Here is a 15,420-nt window from a genome sequence, read left to right as displayed (position 1 = left end):
TCTGACCAAACCCTTGGCCCAGGGTGATGGTATGTCGCTCACCTGACTGCTGACACAGCAGCATGGCCTGCGGGGAGACTGTCATGGGGAGGGAACGCGTGCGCTGCACCGAGCCGTGCGGGCGTGGTGCCGCAACGCCACCACTCCCGCTGGCTGCTCCTCCACCACCACCGCTGGGGCTACCAGAGCTCCCAGGCAGGACTCCCCCGAACCATAAGTTCTGTTCAGAAGGGAGGCAACAACTGGTCGTGAATAATATCCAGCAGGATCTCAAGCCATCAAGACACTTGCTAAATGCAAGCGAGACCAAACGTTGATCCTTTTTGAGCAATAAGTCTTCCTCCCTTCTCAAATCCTCGCGCAATTTTCACTCAATGTATTTGTGTGTCACAGGACTGAGAAGTGGTGTCAGCTTGCGGACGTCTTCATCCAGCAGTGATCATGGCTTTTGATGATGATGGAAATCAAATATATAAATGTATTCATATGTGGGGTATCTGGCAAAAATCTATCATAAATTTTAGTATCCGTATACAAAACCTCAAAACGAAATAAACAAAATCTGGGTTTAAATGTTCTCATCCACCTTCAAGCCCATCATCAATGTAGCAAATATAATTTATGAATCTCTTCATAGCACTTTTTAAATTGTCTAAATCCTGTCCTCCATTTGATCTTGTGGTTTATTCTAACAGGGGACTGCTCTGTTCATTTCTGCGACCTATATTCTGACTACATAACATGATTAATATGTCAGTATTTACATTCATGACCATGAGAGAGGCACCTTCATCCAGCAGTAGACAGATCGTGGCTGATGATTAATGACGACGATGACCTACCTAATGTGGCCAGCAAATGACGCTCACCTGCCGACCCTTAGCAGGCGCGATAGCCGGGCTGCTGAGCGAGGCACGTGGAGGCGTGGAAACGAGGCCGTTGTTGCCGGGACCCATGAGACCCAGGCGGCCGCTACCCGGCAGGCTACGGTGCGGTGCAGGGAATGGGCGCGAGGCCCAGCGACTCCCCGATAGGCCGCACACCGAGCTGGCCGGCGCACCCCCCAGCACACTGCCGCCACCTCCCACGCCCGGCAGGGAACTGGACTGGCCAAACATTCCCCACCTTCACAAAGGAGAAACAAAACAACAACAACAAAAACTCAATTCGTGGAATGAGTCTGCGAAAGAGGCTGTGAGTAAAACTGACGCGTTAACTATGGGAGAGCAACACCTCCCCGAGATTTCTCCAAATTACCAGTGCCGAAAATATCTCTGGGTTGTGAGCTCCAATTGCGATGAGTTAATCTCCCCTATAGTTGTTACACATGGTAAAATCTCGCCATCCAAGCAGTCGCAACACAATTCAGCTATCCATGTACATAATTCGGCTATCTGTAGAGCTTGTGAATAGATCACGAAAAAAAGTGGTAAAGACCCCCGGGAGGGCTGCCGGAACGTCTGCATCTCGAAGAGGGCACGTCGCGGGAAGATGCGCAGCAACTTCTGCACTTGCAGCTTCCACGAAACCAGGCGCTTTTTCTGAGTCTCCGTGAAGGCCTGAGAGAAAAGCACACAATTCACATCATTACATTCGTAAGTGGTACTTTGCTCCGGTTTTTCCACCTTTGACAAACAACCTGCTCGCCCACCTCGCAAATGGAGTGACACAAAAGCACCTCTCCAAATGAGAACACTATCACTGGAAAGCCCAGTTTGTCGGTTATATTTATCCGAACGATTTCTACTCTGAATATCCCCATGTTTGTCAAATCAGAATCTTTATTTGGACTGCAGGAATCCGATGAGCTATGAAGCTCTTTTTCACAGATGTCCAGCACGGGTGGGCCATCAATACAAAACACGATGAGTGCAAGAAAAAAGAGAAAATGGTAAGAAAGTCACTAAATATAAATGAATACTATCTACATATAAATAATAACCAACTATATAAATTGTTGGTAAAATGGCGAAAGTCTACCATTTTATTTTGGACATTCCAATATCGGACGTAGTGTTGTTGTTCTCTGCTGAATTTAATGTGGATTCTGCGGCTGTGTAACTCTCTCTTCTTAACACCAGGTTACCCAGGGGCATTTGTTGAACGGGTAACACCTTATTATTGACTCTTGATGTCATACCAGAATTTCCACTATTTAAGCAAATGCTAGTAGGAAACACTGGTTCAGAAGGCTCAATAGTTAACTTGATTTTATTTCACAGATGAACACACCTTAAGAGTTTTGTTTTACATCATAGGGGCCAGATTTTCATCTGGTCAAAATGAGCACTTACGATGACATTTACTCAAGTGCTATGACAAACAAACTGACACACTGACTGAAGGTCATCCAGGAAGTCAACAATTTCATCCTATGGAGACATTGACCAACACCATAAGAAGGTGTAAGATATATCTCTGACTCAAGATAACTCATGGAGATTGACCAGTGGCCAACGGTATATTTGAACAAAGGAGACACTTTGCCCCCGACACAGCACAGGGTGAATATGGAGTCAAAGACTCATGAAGGAAGGCTTACCTCATGGACCAAACACTTGTCAAGGAGCTGCAGGTATGAGGCAACACTGTCTTCATCCGGATGTGACACAAGAAGCTGTGTGCACACTGGGCAGGCAACACAAAAGCGCATCTATGCGTCGCAGCATACAGTAATTCCTCGTTTAACGCGTTAGGTGCGTTCTTGGGAAGTGCTACGTCAAGCGGAAACGCATTCAGCCAAAACAATTTCCACAAAAGAATTAATGCAACGATAAAGTTTGGCAAGAGGTGTGCGCGCACACATGAATCTTATGGCGGTACCCCGGGGTGCCATAGTACCCCGTCTCTCGCATAATGTCGGTGATGCAGTCACTTTTAGTCCGTTGATGGTCGGCGATGCGGCAATCGACTCATCTCGACGAGCTGTACACGATGCACTATTCAAAGTTGCATTTGTCGATGACAATTTTTTTCATGCTAATGTTTGGCGTTTCGACATCACGGAGTACCACCGATTTCGGATTGATTGGTATCCCAGTCGCGGAGTTAAGTACACCCCTGGAAAAAATAGTGTCCCAGAAATAAAATAATTAATTGCCTCGGCCATTTTGTATTATATGGTACCCCGGGCTACAGCCATAAGGATCACATAGTAAGATGGCAGGACAAAGAACTGAGATGAGGGTCGACGCATACTTTATCCTTCTGTGTGCGTATACCCAGAATTCCCATTCTGGGTATACGCAAAAGTAGTTCGTCATCAACTCCTCAGAAACCGCGTTATAATGGGCACGTTCTGCGTTGTGTGAAAAGTGTTCCCGAATAGAAGAATCGTATTATAGAGAAAACGCGGTGTGTGAAAATGCATTAAGCGAGGACTTACTGTATGCGTAGTGCAATTATTTTTACTGTTCTATGTCATTATTCTAAAAAGCACGACATGCAAGTACTGCTTAGTTACAGATCTCTACAACAGCCCAGAACTTGAACAAACATCACACACATTGCTCTTTTATACTGTGTTATGGACATGTGAGGTTATGAACTGACCACTGGTCTAGATGTTCACCACTTCCTCAATCAGCCCTGTATCCAAACCAGTGGATTTCAGGCATGTGCCACATGTCCAATAATCCTTCTTAAACATCAGGCAACCTTGCAATGCACAGAAATGTATACACCGTTTTCACTGTACAACCAAAGATCAAGGTTCATTTTCCACTGCACAAGCCGAGGAATGCTGCTGAGGTCACACACAAATAACACGCCTATATGGATGTAGATAATGCAGACATTGTGTCTCTACAGTGTAAATGACTGGAGAGATACAATAAATGCATAATTGTCCACAGCCCTGGCCCTGCTTGGCCCTGAACCGTATTGAGATGTCTTGTGAGGGTTAACGAATCGGCTTGATAAATACCCAATGGGAAACCACCTATACCGTGCAGGCCTGGCTTGGATGTACCAGTGGAAAAAAGCCTATCAATTGCCTAATCATGCTCAGCAAATGAAGGATGAGAGAGGCATCCTCTGATTAGTAGGGTTGGCTACGTACGGTGCGAAATATGTTCAACAAATACCTTTGCCCATGACGCGCGTAAACTGGCCCGGCAGATCCCCCTCGCTCACATGGGTTCCTTCATTTGCCGCACCCGCTGAGCCCCCGAGGCCATCACCATGTGCGGCAGACAGGGTTCCCAGGCCACTAAAGTCGCTCCTCTCCATTCCTGCCAATGGCGGACGTCCTGAGACGCTGGGGCTGTTCCCAACCTCCCTTCGTCTTGCCGGGGATGAATTGCCACAGCTCCCACTGTCTGCAGCAAACGCATTTCAAGCAATCAGTTCATCTGTTTGCTGGCAAACAAGCACAATCAAGGGATGGGAAGAAATCTCCAGTGGTTCAGCTGCACCCCTCTAGCCACTCATATAAGTGTAGTGTCTCGAAATTACTCACACTGACACGGAGTAACAGGTCACCTGCTTACACTTTATTAATCCTACTCTCGCACCCGATGTAGGCACTCCTAAGACTGCCTTCCACTGTCACCACACACTCTGCTTCTCCTACTAGCCGCTCTCATCTACTCCGCAACTCTCCTATTCTGCACCTCGCCTACTCCCTCCTATCTCGCTGCTGCTGCCGCCTTCTCCTACGCTGCCCAGTACCCACCCACACGTCTGTCCCCGGCGGGGGGGGGGGGGGTTCAGCCAACACCCGCCCGGCGACGGCGTGAGGGGCGAGGTCCCGTTGACGGCTCGAGCGACAGCGGCGAGATGTCTTCACTCCTATTTGCACCCCTCCTCATTCCGAGTCCTCACATGCTCCCCACTTAAGCGGTCGCCTCCACGGCGCCTGTCGCACTCATTAATCCCTAATCATCACCCCCATTTCCCGTCTTTCTGGCACCAACCTCATGCTCCAACGTGCACACCTGCTCATCTAATTGCACCCGCTAAACTGCGCGCACTGCGTACATCTCTATGCTACATAAGGTTGACTGATAATTATCATGGCCTTGAGGGAAAGCTTGTCGAAATGCAGATAGTTACGCAAAGAATGCAGTTAAATACAGGTTATAGGTCGGTGTAATTAAGAATCCCTGATTATGTAATAATAGAGTTTTAGCAGCACTCCCATAAAAGGAGGCCCATGGACTTTTTGATCACACCTCATAAGATGCCTGTGCCTTATGAGGCAACACTTAAATTTCTGAAGGTTCTTATACCTTGCTTTGTAAAAAAACAAGAAGTAGTAATGTTCAATGGTTCCCACTGTCTGGAACAAGTGTATTTTAAGTTTTGGTTATTGTCAGTTCACTCAAGACAGCTGGGGTTGCATTTATCTGCATTGACTCCTGTGTCAAGTCTCATTTCTTCACCTGAGGACGGCTGCTTACGTTGTGGCCGAAACGTCGTGAGAATTATTTAATTATGTTTTATTTTTATTATTTTATTATTTCCCTTCTACGTGACTTTACCGAAAGAACCAAGAAGATGAATCGCTGCAGTCACGAAAGCTTTAAATCGAAATTTGACGGGTACTTTGGTAATACTCTGTATAAATTACAAAGCAACCAACGGTAGTGCTATGGCCGCGTGCTGTACTTATTTTTGAAATGTTGTGAGCTTAAATCTCAATCTTGGGTTAACTGCCAAATTATTCCTCTGGGATTGATAAAATAAGTGCAGAGTGGGAAATCTAGAATCGTCCTGGGGAAAGCTTCGACTTCAGGAAGGAAAACTGGGATGTTCACTTCGGTCTCAGGGCCTCCAAAGGTGATAAAAACGCCATTCTATAATTCTTAGCTCATCGCTGATCAGAAGATATCCAGCCACGCTTGAGCAGCATCACGTCCAAGTGACAGTGTGCACCGGCCCGATGCAGAGAATAAGTACCAGTGTAATATCGTTGAGGACTCTTGGACGCCGGGGTTGAGGCACACGTATTTATTCCGCAACAGTTGTCACAACCGCGGACATACAACACTGGAGGGGGTATCGGCCCCCTCACCCGGCTAGCTGGGAATACACTGCTAGCTATCTCTGACCTACCTCCTAGTCCTCCACTAACGGGCTAGGGGAGGCTGTCTGGCCCGACACTGGTAAGTCGGGCTACGGTACCCGGAGTCCCAGAGCACTAGCTCTGGTTCTCGGGACCACGCCGCTGGATCGGTCCTGCCCGGCCCTGACAAGGGCGGCGACCCAGGGGAGTCCAGGGCTCTAGCTAGACGATCTTCGGTCTTCACTGGTTTAGCTTTAACATTGTACCCCGAGCTCTCCGGCTCATCCCCTTTAATACCAAAACCCCCCGCTGAGGGGTGGGGCCAGCCCCCCCAGGCTGCCCTGTGCGGACGTCGTTGAGAGCACCTCCCCGTGCACTCACGAAGCCCCGCCCACTGTGTTTGTTTCCCGTGTGATCCTATGTATACAGCCCCTCCGTAACACCCCTACATCACCCCCCCCTGTACAGCTCGCAGCCGTCCCGGCTGCAACAACCGACAATAAAAGTTTATTTACCCCTCGACCCCGCGTGTGCCTCACAATTTTTTCAACAATAACGCGAACGAGAACAACAACAAGAACCAGAAAAGCAAGAAGGGAAAATAACCCGACGCACCCCACCCCCGAATAAATACGAAATCCGTAAAACCAACGTATATACAATTTGCAGGGAACCCCAGCACACACACAAGACACAGTGAACACAACATACGTACAATCCAATGTGCCAGGAACACACCACCGACGCCGCACACAGTGAACATAACATGTGAAAAATAATCTTTTTTTTCTTTTTGTGCATCACAAGAGTCTGCGCATTCTTGCGCGCGTCCTTGCAGCAGGCCCGTCACACGGGGCAACCCCGGATGGCGGGCCGTCGGGTGGCAACTGTCCATTTCCAAGTGAGTCTCCTCTCGTTGTCGCGAGACCCTCGGCATCCCCCGTAGGGGTTGTCGGGCGTGAGCCCGTCATTCCTGGTGCACCTGGGGGCGGGACAGCCGGCAACACGTCAGGCGACAGCAGCGGAGACGGACCCTTTGAGTCGGTCGACCCCCCACATGTTTGGCCACGCGTGTGTGGAGTGTGACTTCACACCGCAATGAAGGGTTTCAATCTGGAGGGGTGCACAAACCATCGGCGCTTCCCCCATTTGATGCGTACGCACTGAGGCCGCAAAACCTCAACCACCTCGACAGGGCCCCGCCACGGCCGCACCAGTTTAGAGGAGGTCGCGAGTGGTACCTGGGGACAGTGCAGCCATGCCTTGTCCCCCGGCTTCCACTGTAGCACGTGCGCGCGACCCAGTCTGAGCCGCTCATTAGCTTTCTGACGTAGGTCGGAATTTTGCATGGCAGCATCCCATGCCTCTGTTAATTTCGCAAGATTAAATTTAACATGGTCGGCCAATTTAGTTTTACCCTGCGGCGCGGGGATCTGCAGCTGGGCCCGAACAGGTGGGTCAGGTTCGCGGCCATACATGATGAAGAAGGGGGAAAATCCCGTTGCCGCATGGGGGGCCAATCTGTATGCTGCCAGGACCCCTTGAATTTGCAGGTCCCAATCGGTCTGTGAGTCCGAAACCTGCTGTGACAACATGGACGTGATGGTTCGGTGCAGACGCTCGACCATCCCGTCAGTTTGCGGGTGATAGGGAGAGGTACGAATTTTTTTCGTGCCCAGGAGCTCACAGACTTGTTGGAGCAGTTTGCCGGAAAAATTTTTGTCCTGGTCGGTCAGCAGCCGCTCGGGAGCACCTTTGTCCAGGACGTATCCCTGGACAAAGGCCTCCACGATGGCTGCTGCCGACTGGTTGGCCAGGGGCCAGGCCATAGGCCAGCGCGTAAAGTACTCCACCCCGGTCAACAAATATCTATTGTCCCTGGGGGTGGCGGGGAATGGGCCCAGAATATCCAGCGCGACAAGTTCGTTGACTCTGGAGACTCTGATAGACTGCAAAGGCGGGTTAGACTCCCGTGCTGGTGGTTTCCGTTGCGCACACTGAGGGCATGACCCCAACAGATCTGCGACATCCCTTGTCATGCCCGGCCAAAAAAAATCAAGCTGGAGCAAGGCGAGGGTCTTTTGGGTCCCCAGGTGGAGGAGGCGCTCATGAGCGGCCCACACCACCTTACCCCGTAACCCAGAAGGGACCACCAGCCGGTGTCGATGGGATTTCCCGTCCCAATGCATCAGCAGACCCGTGACCATTTCCCATGCGTCGGCATCACCCCTCCCCCGCCCAGCATCCCCGACGCGACGACGCAACGCGAGGAGGGAGGTATCTTCCATCTGTAGGCGCCCCCATTCAGTGACAGGCAAGCCCAACAGGGAATCTGATCCCTGTTGTGCGATCGAATTCGTCATTGACGCTGCGTCGTCTGCGGCCGCCAAGACCGGAACAGATATTTCCCCCGGATGCCTGCAACGACCCGACCCCAGGAGGCATGCGCATTCGGGGGTGGTTGGCATGCGCGATAGAGCGTCCGCATTGGTGTGGCGGACGCCCTTACGGTACGTGGTTTCAAAATCAAAGTCCTGGAGAACCTCCAACCATCGAGACAATTGTCCCGATGGTTGTTGAACTCGCAGGGCGTACTGTAGTGCCGCATGATCTGTACGGACGGTGAACCGCTGACCGTACAGATATGGGCGGTACTGTTGGATGAAATAGACAATTGCCAACAGTTCCCGACGGGTGACACAATATCTTTGCTCCGCTGGAGACAACACCCGACTACCGTACGCGACTACCCGTTCCACGCCGTCAACCACCTGGGAAAGCACGCCCCCAATACCTGTGTTGCTCGCATCGGTGTCGAGCACAAAGGGTTTAGAAAAATCGGGGTAAACCAAGGGAGGAGCTTTAACCAGAGCGTCCCGAAGGGAGCGGAAAGCAGCCTCCTCCTCCTGTCCCCAATGAAAGCGGACCCCCTTTGACGTCAAAGCGTGTAGGGGCTTTGCAATTGTCGCAAAATCCGCGACAAAGCGTCGGTAATACGACGCGAATCCAATGAAACTCCTGACCTCCCCCACAGAGGTGGGAGTCGGCCAGGAGCTGAAGCACTGCGTTTTGGCGGGATCGGTAGCAATACCCGAGCGTCCAACGATGTGTCCCAAATAACGCACAGATTCGTGTAACAGATGACATTTTTGGGGTTTAAATTTCAAATTAGCAGCCCGCATTTTGAGGAAAACCGCCTGCAACCTCTGGAGATGCTCGTCAAATGTTCTGCTAAAGACGATAACGTCATCCAAATAAATTAAGCACGAGTCCCATTGCAATCCAGCCAAAACCAATTCCATCAATCGCTGGAAAGTCGCCGGCGCCGAGTGGAGTCCCATCGGCAACCGGTTGAATTGGAAGAGACCGTGCGGTGTACGGAATGCAGTTTTAGGCTTAGAATCATCGTCCAGAGGAAGCTGCCAGAATCCCGAAAGCAAATCCAATGTGGAGAAGAATCGCGCTCCCGCCAAAGCGTCCAGCGATTCGTCAATCCGTGGGAGCGGGTATGCGTCGGCAACAGAAATTTTGTTGAGGCGGCGAAAATCGACGCAAAACCGCAACGAGCCATCCTGTTTCTTAACCAGGACGATCGGCGCTCCCCACGGGCTGGTAGAGGGAGAAATGATGTCGGCGGCCAACATGTCATCAACAGCCGATTTGACATGGTCCTTTTCGGCGGGACTTAACCGAAAAAGGATTTTGGCGTATTGGCGCGCTGTCACCTGTATCAATATGGTGACGCAGCAGATGGGTACAGCCCAAATCGAATTTGTTCTGACTGAAAACGTCGGAAAATTCACGCAGCAGTGTCTTAAGCTTTTGACGCTCTAAATCCGACAGGTCCGTCGAACCCGCACAAAGCGCCTCGAGCCACCCTTCATCGGTGTCCGAATGTGGATGCGGCAGAGAGACAGTGCCTACGTGATTCGCGACAGGTTCCTCACAGGGCACCGGCGTTGCGTGAGCAAGCACGGTCCCTTGAGGAACCACCACTGTCTGCGACCCCACATTGAGGACCGCGATGAAAGGGTCCCCGTCCCCTTTTACGATGGTCTGGGCCGGAATCAAATGAGGTCCGCTAACCCCGGCCGTAGATGGCCCCAGCAGAATTCCCTGGCCCCCAATGCCTTTAGCGAAGGGCCGACGAAGTTTGAGAGGCACCAACATTTGTGCCCCCGGCGGTACGCGAACCGTTTTAACGACGAACGCCGGTACCGTCGCGAACGCCGTCCGAGCCGCAGTAGGGGACGGCAGAAACGCCATGCGTCGTCCCGACGGGAGCTCAATGCAGCCCTGGTCTATTAAAATACGAATCGGCATTTTGCCCAAGAAGTCCGTCCCCAGCAGGCACGGAACCGCCAGCGAGGAGGAAACTAAAATCGGGCCGGACAATTTGATATCACCGATACAAATTTGTGCTCGAATCTGTCCAATGATGCCAAGTGAGCCCCCGTTAGCAGCATAGAATGGGACGTTAACCGGCAGTAAAGGACGGCTCTGGACAGGGAGAATATTGTAAATTAGTTCCGAAATGATGGTCGCCGATGCTCCTGTATCGACCAGGATGCGCACCTCAACCCCGTCAATGTGCCCCACCACGGCTGACGACCCCGACGATGCAGCCACAACGCGATGGGCCAACACGGACCACTGCCTGGGTTCGATCTGAGTCCCCATAGTGGTGCGTGTTGGCGCGATGGTGCGCAATGTCGGCCCCCCGTTCGTTGCGGTGTGCGAGTGTGTGACGGGTGTGTGCGTGGGCCAAACATGAGGGGTGCCGCGACTCGCCGGGTTATGTTGATGGAGCTTGGGAGGAGGGCCGGCGTCCTGTCGAGGCGTCGTCCCGCGCTGCCGAGGAGAGCGGCACCCCGAGGCGACATGGCCCCGGATGCCGCAGTTGTAACAGCGCGGGAGCGCAGGCGGCGATGACGGATGGTCGGAGCGGCTCGCTCCATCCCGGCCCGCCTGTACTGCCACCCTCTGCTGCAGTCGATGGTCGATGGCGCAAACTTCCTCCGCCGGGAGGGTGGCTGCAGCCACCGTATGCCCGGCCGCTGCCCTGCTGGCCTTCCGTCGCTGTGACAGCAGGTTGGCGTGGAGGAGCCGCGCAGCCTGGAGGGAACCCATTTCTGTGTCCTCCTGTGCAACGACGGCGATGTCCAGGTCGTCCGCCAGCAGGAGGATCTTTTCCGTTACCATCGCGTCCAAGCCTTCGTCGTCCATTCGTGGGAAGGCCGTCTTCGCCAGCGCCAGGAGACTCGTACGGTACGCCAGGGGCGACTCTTTTGCACCCCGCTGGCGATCATAAAAGAGCTGCCTGCATTCCGACGATGGTCCGTAGACCCCAGCCAGCAACTGCAGCGCCATCTGTAGCGTGGAGCGTTTGTCCTTTGGCGCCGATGTAAGAGCGGCGATGGCGTCGCTGTCGAGGAGCGCCGGCAGCGCGCAGAGGGCCTCGGCATCCGACCACTGCGCCATTTCCTGGTGCGCGAGGAAGCGCCGCTGGAAGCCGCCCCAGTCGCCCTCCTCGCCCACAAACTCTTTGAGTGGAGGTAGCCGTTGGTGCAGCGCAGCGGCCGCCGTGGAAGCTCGCACTCCGCTGTCCCCGTTACTCGGCTGGGCTTCGGCGCGAACGACGGATGGCATCGCCGGTCGCACCAGTGGTGACGCCCTGTCCGCTGGTGATGACGCGGCAGCACCTGTGAGGCCGATGTCGGACCCGAGGTTCAGGCCGGCCACGCCCTCAGCAGCTGCTGCGGCGATGGCGGGAGATTCAAAGTTGTGCTCCGTTGAAATGGCGGGAAGGCGCACCGGTCGTCGGCTGTCCTCGCCCCGTGGCGGTCCACCAGCCCCCAGCCGTGTGATGTGTTCGAGCGTGGCGGCAGCAGCGTACAGCAGCTCCGCCAGTCTGGCGTGAGCCAGCCTCAGTCCGTCTGTTGACGGCTCCCCTTCATCCCGATGCTGCGGTAAGGATGCGTCCGGGCCCGGCTGCTCGATGCCTTCTTCAGCCGTCCCGGGCTCTACAATTTCAGCGGTGTCCTCCGCCTCTGGTACCCCGGCTCGAGCTGTCCGGCGCGTGTCCATGTTCGTGGTCGTTCACTTCTGTCACCAGATGTAATATCGTTGAGGACTCTTGGACGCCGGGGTTGAGGCACACGTATTTATTCCGCAACAGTTGTCACAACCGCGGACATACAACACTGGAGGGGGTATCGGCCCCCTCACCCGGCTAGCTGGGAATACACTGCTAGCTATCTCTGACCAACCTCCTAGTCCTCCACTAACGGGCTAGGGGAGGCTGTCTGGCCCGACACTGGTAAGTCGGGCTACGGTACCCGGAGTCCCAGAGCACTAGCTCTGGTTCTCGGGACCACGCCGCTGGCTCGGTCCTGCGCGGCCCTGACAAGGGCGGCGACCCAGGGGAGTCCAGGGCTCTAGCTAGACGATCTTCGGTCTTCACTGGTTTAGCTTTAACATTGTACCCCGAGCTCTCCGGCTCATCCCCTTTTATACCAAAACCCCCCGCTGAGGGGTGGGGCCAGCCCCCCCAGGCTGCCCTGTGCGGACGTCGTTGAGAGCACCTCCCCGTGCACTCACGAAGCCCCGCCCACTGTGTTTGTTTCCCGTGTGATCCTATGTATACAGCCCCTCCGTAACACCCCTACACCAGTGGTAGATGCTGCTCCGGTCATTCTCATAGCGGCTTTTGACTAGCCATCGAACAATGACGGTTGCCGCATCGTGCGCTTTCAGATGTGCTTCTGCGGTCGTCTGGAACGCTCTTCCTTCCGATATCAGAAAGCCACTGGAGCTATGCACTTTTAAATCTAGATTGAAAACTAATTTCTTTAGAACCGCTCTTTGTGTTTAGTTTGTTGTTCTTCCCCGCAACTTCGATTTGCACGGTTGGCTACGTACAGTGTGAAACTAGTTCAACATACGTACATACATGCTCACCTTGGTGAGCACTGGGTGCAGAAGCACTCGCCGGCGAGTACATCTTAATGGGCGTCAGGATCATCTGGTGCAGTTCCTGCAGTGCGGCTCGTACCAAGCTACCGCCTTCCATTATGTCCTGCGAATGCAGAGAGAACCAGGGTCAGTGGTTGAGAATCGTGAAGAAACAGCCTAACAGACAAAAAATTAACCCGTGTTCAATGGGCCACAACCCAGCCCAGATTGGTCTTTGAAACGGGCGGCTAGAGTCCTCTCGTCCTCTGGCTTGAGATGGCTGCCACCTATGGGTCAGATGATTGTCTGCCACCATTAAGCAATTGGTTAATATAAAAAAAAAAATTCCTAAAAGGTGTAAAATTTTGGAACATTTTTTTCACGAAAATAAATTGTCATGCACAACGAGTCTGTGTGCAAAATGTCAGCTCGATTGGATCACGGGAAGTGGGTTAAAAAACGATCGAAAGATTTGCACGGTCGTAAGCAAGCAAGCAAGCAAGTGAACTTAATAAGCAAGCAAGTGAACTTAATATAAAGGATTTAAAAAGATCATGACCACCTAATCTGTTGCTCATAAAGTAATGTAATTCTTCAACGCCCCCCCCAGCGGTGCAATGATTTTACCCGACTGAAGGTTGCGATTCGAATTAGAAATCTATGTTGTCCAAATTTTACCATTTCATTTATACCGTTTGCATTTGTAAGGTAGTGTACATTCAATTGGCCTCCATGTAACGTAAGCATATACATGACATGCAATTTACACGAATAATAAATCGATTCTTATGTTTCAATGCGAGTATTGTGAGCAATTGTTTTTTTTATTGAAATATCGACGCATCTTTCCATGCCTAATTCATAACTTGAAACATCAAAGTGCACCCCCCCCCTGCTTGAATAAGAGTGATACAAATCTGAGTGACGTTCCTGTGTTAGGAATCCACATTCTTAGGCAGGGACCACTGCCTCCACATGACGACCACCCTGGACTTCCAGCAAATTAATTATATAGTTTTCATGCAAATGAAATCATCACTTCCCGACCTGGACTTTAACTTACAACCTTCAGGTTATAAGTGAAGCACAAACTTCTGATTCGGAGTTGAGTGCTTAAACACAGAGCCACCCAGACAATTTATATATATATGGCATATTTTGGACTTGATTAGATGATTAAAAAGGATGCAGCCAAGCTGCCAAAGGTAAAAAAAAAGTATTTTCAAAAGCAGACCGTAACCAGACTTCTAAATCGTATGCAATTTAAGGGAATCCCAAGTAACCAGTGCACAATGTTACATTAATGAAATATGTATTTTTGCCTATGCTCTGCTGCCACCTTTTGGGCATCTGCACAATAACAGATGGCATTTTCAGGGCCGGCCAAGGTAGAAGATGAAGTTACAACCTTGACAATGAACTGCAGTTGTAGAGAATTAAGAAAAGGTAGTGCAGGCATGCAGTGGCTTTAATTCAAAAATACATGGGGAATGGCTAATAAGTGATCGTACTGAATTAGCCAACAGCTGAAAGAAGCAATTGTGCTTAATGTTATCAAACTATCAAAACAATATCATTCTATAAGAATAGGTTTTACCCTTTCTGGCAATAAAACATGTGTTAAGATGTTAAAACACCAAACTGAAACCTTTTGCAAGGAATCATGTCTGCATTAACCATATATATGCAGACCTGATTCCTTGCAAAAGGTTTCCGTTTGGTGTTTTAACATTTTAACACCTGTTTCATTGCCAGAACGGGTAAAACCTATTCTTATATTTTGATACTGGCAAGGGAGGTCACATGACAATATCACTCGACAGCACCGAGGCACTCGATAGTAACCGAAGCAAATAAAATATATCCAAGCGCAGGACAGTGTGCCACCTTTATAGCTTTCAATTTCCACTTCACAATTTGAGATCCAGAAAACTAATATGGCACAACTTCCACCATGCCCCATTGTCATGGTGTAATGGAGGGGGGGGGGGCGGTTACAGGCTCTCAGCTTGTGACAGCACTCAAATGTGGCTGTAATGTCCTGTCAGTGGGTACGACTTTCAAATCGTATTTCTCACGAGCAAAGCATGAAATTCGTGATGCACAGCTGTTTGCATCGTCTCTTCCCGTTCAACTGAAGAGAAACCGATTGCGTTGGCTCCTCACCTTCTCGAGAGAGTGCAGCACATCGTGGCGCTCGCGCAGCTTTTGCACACTGAGAGCGATCTTGTGTCGAGCCCCCTTGGTGACGCACTGTGCGGGCCAAGCGAACGCCAGCACGTTCGAACACAAAGCAGTGGGATCGATTACTCGCGATGCAAACGCAAAATTAAGATCCAACTTTGAGTGCAGCAGCAGCAGCAACTGCAGTGTTTAGAGGTGGGTGAGAATGCGAGCACAAATGAACGTTATAGCAAAAAGGCTGAGAGACCATCATGATCTGGAACTGAATGACAGAT

At 51.4% G+C, this 15,420-nt stretch overlaps 1 protein-coding gene across 6 annotated transcripts in view; it reads right to left on the bottom strand.

Moving 5' to 3' along the window:
* LOC144933586 (protein Smaug homolog 1-like) overlaps positions 1–15,420 on the bottom strand; it is a 90,448-nt gene that overhangs the window by 14,409 nt on the left and 60,619 nt on the right. For 5 of the 6 annotated variants that reach the window (XM_078858534.1, XM_078858533.1, XM_078858532.1 and 2 more), the window contains exons 7-13: positions 15,128–15,236; positions 12,968–13,085; positions 4,086–4,319; positions 2,543–2,628; positions 1,438–1,559; positions 870–1,125; positions 43–220 (exon numbers count right to left, since the gene is read on the bottom strand). In XM_078858534.1, coding sequence (XP_078714660.1) covers positions 43–220; positions 870–1,125; positions 1,438–1,559; positions 2,543–2,628; positions 4,086–4,319; positions 12,968–13,085; positions 15,128–15,236 — 1,103 coding nt within the window. The remainder of the gene's footprint in view (positions 1–42; positions 221–869; positions 1,126–1,437; positions 1,560–2,542; positions 2,629–4,085; positions 4,320–12,967; positions 13,086–15,127; positions 15,237–15,420) is intronic. The other variant, XM_078858537.1, reaches the window with a different exon arrangement.

Source organism: Lampetra fluviatilis, chromosome 7 (genome assembly GCF_964198595.1).
Source record: "Lampetra fluviatilis chromosome 7, kcLamFluv1.1, whole genome shotgun sequence".
Lineage (NCBI taxonomy): Eukaryota > Metazoa > Chordata > Hyperoartia > Petromyzontiformes > Petromyzontidae > Lampetra > Lampetra fluviatilis.
The sequence above is the reverse complement of the archived record's forward strand: the minus strand, read 5'-3'. Positions and strand labels throughout refer to the sequence as shown.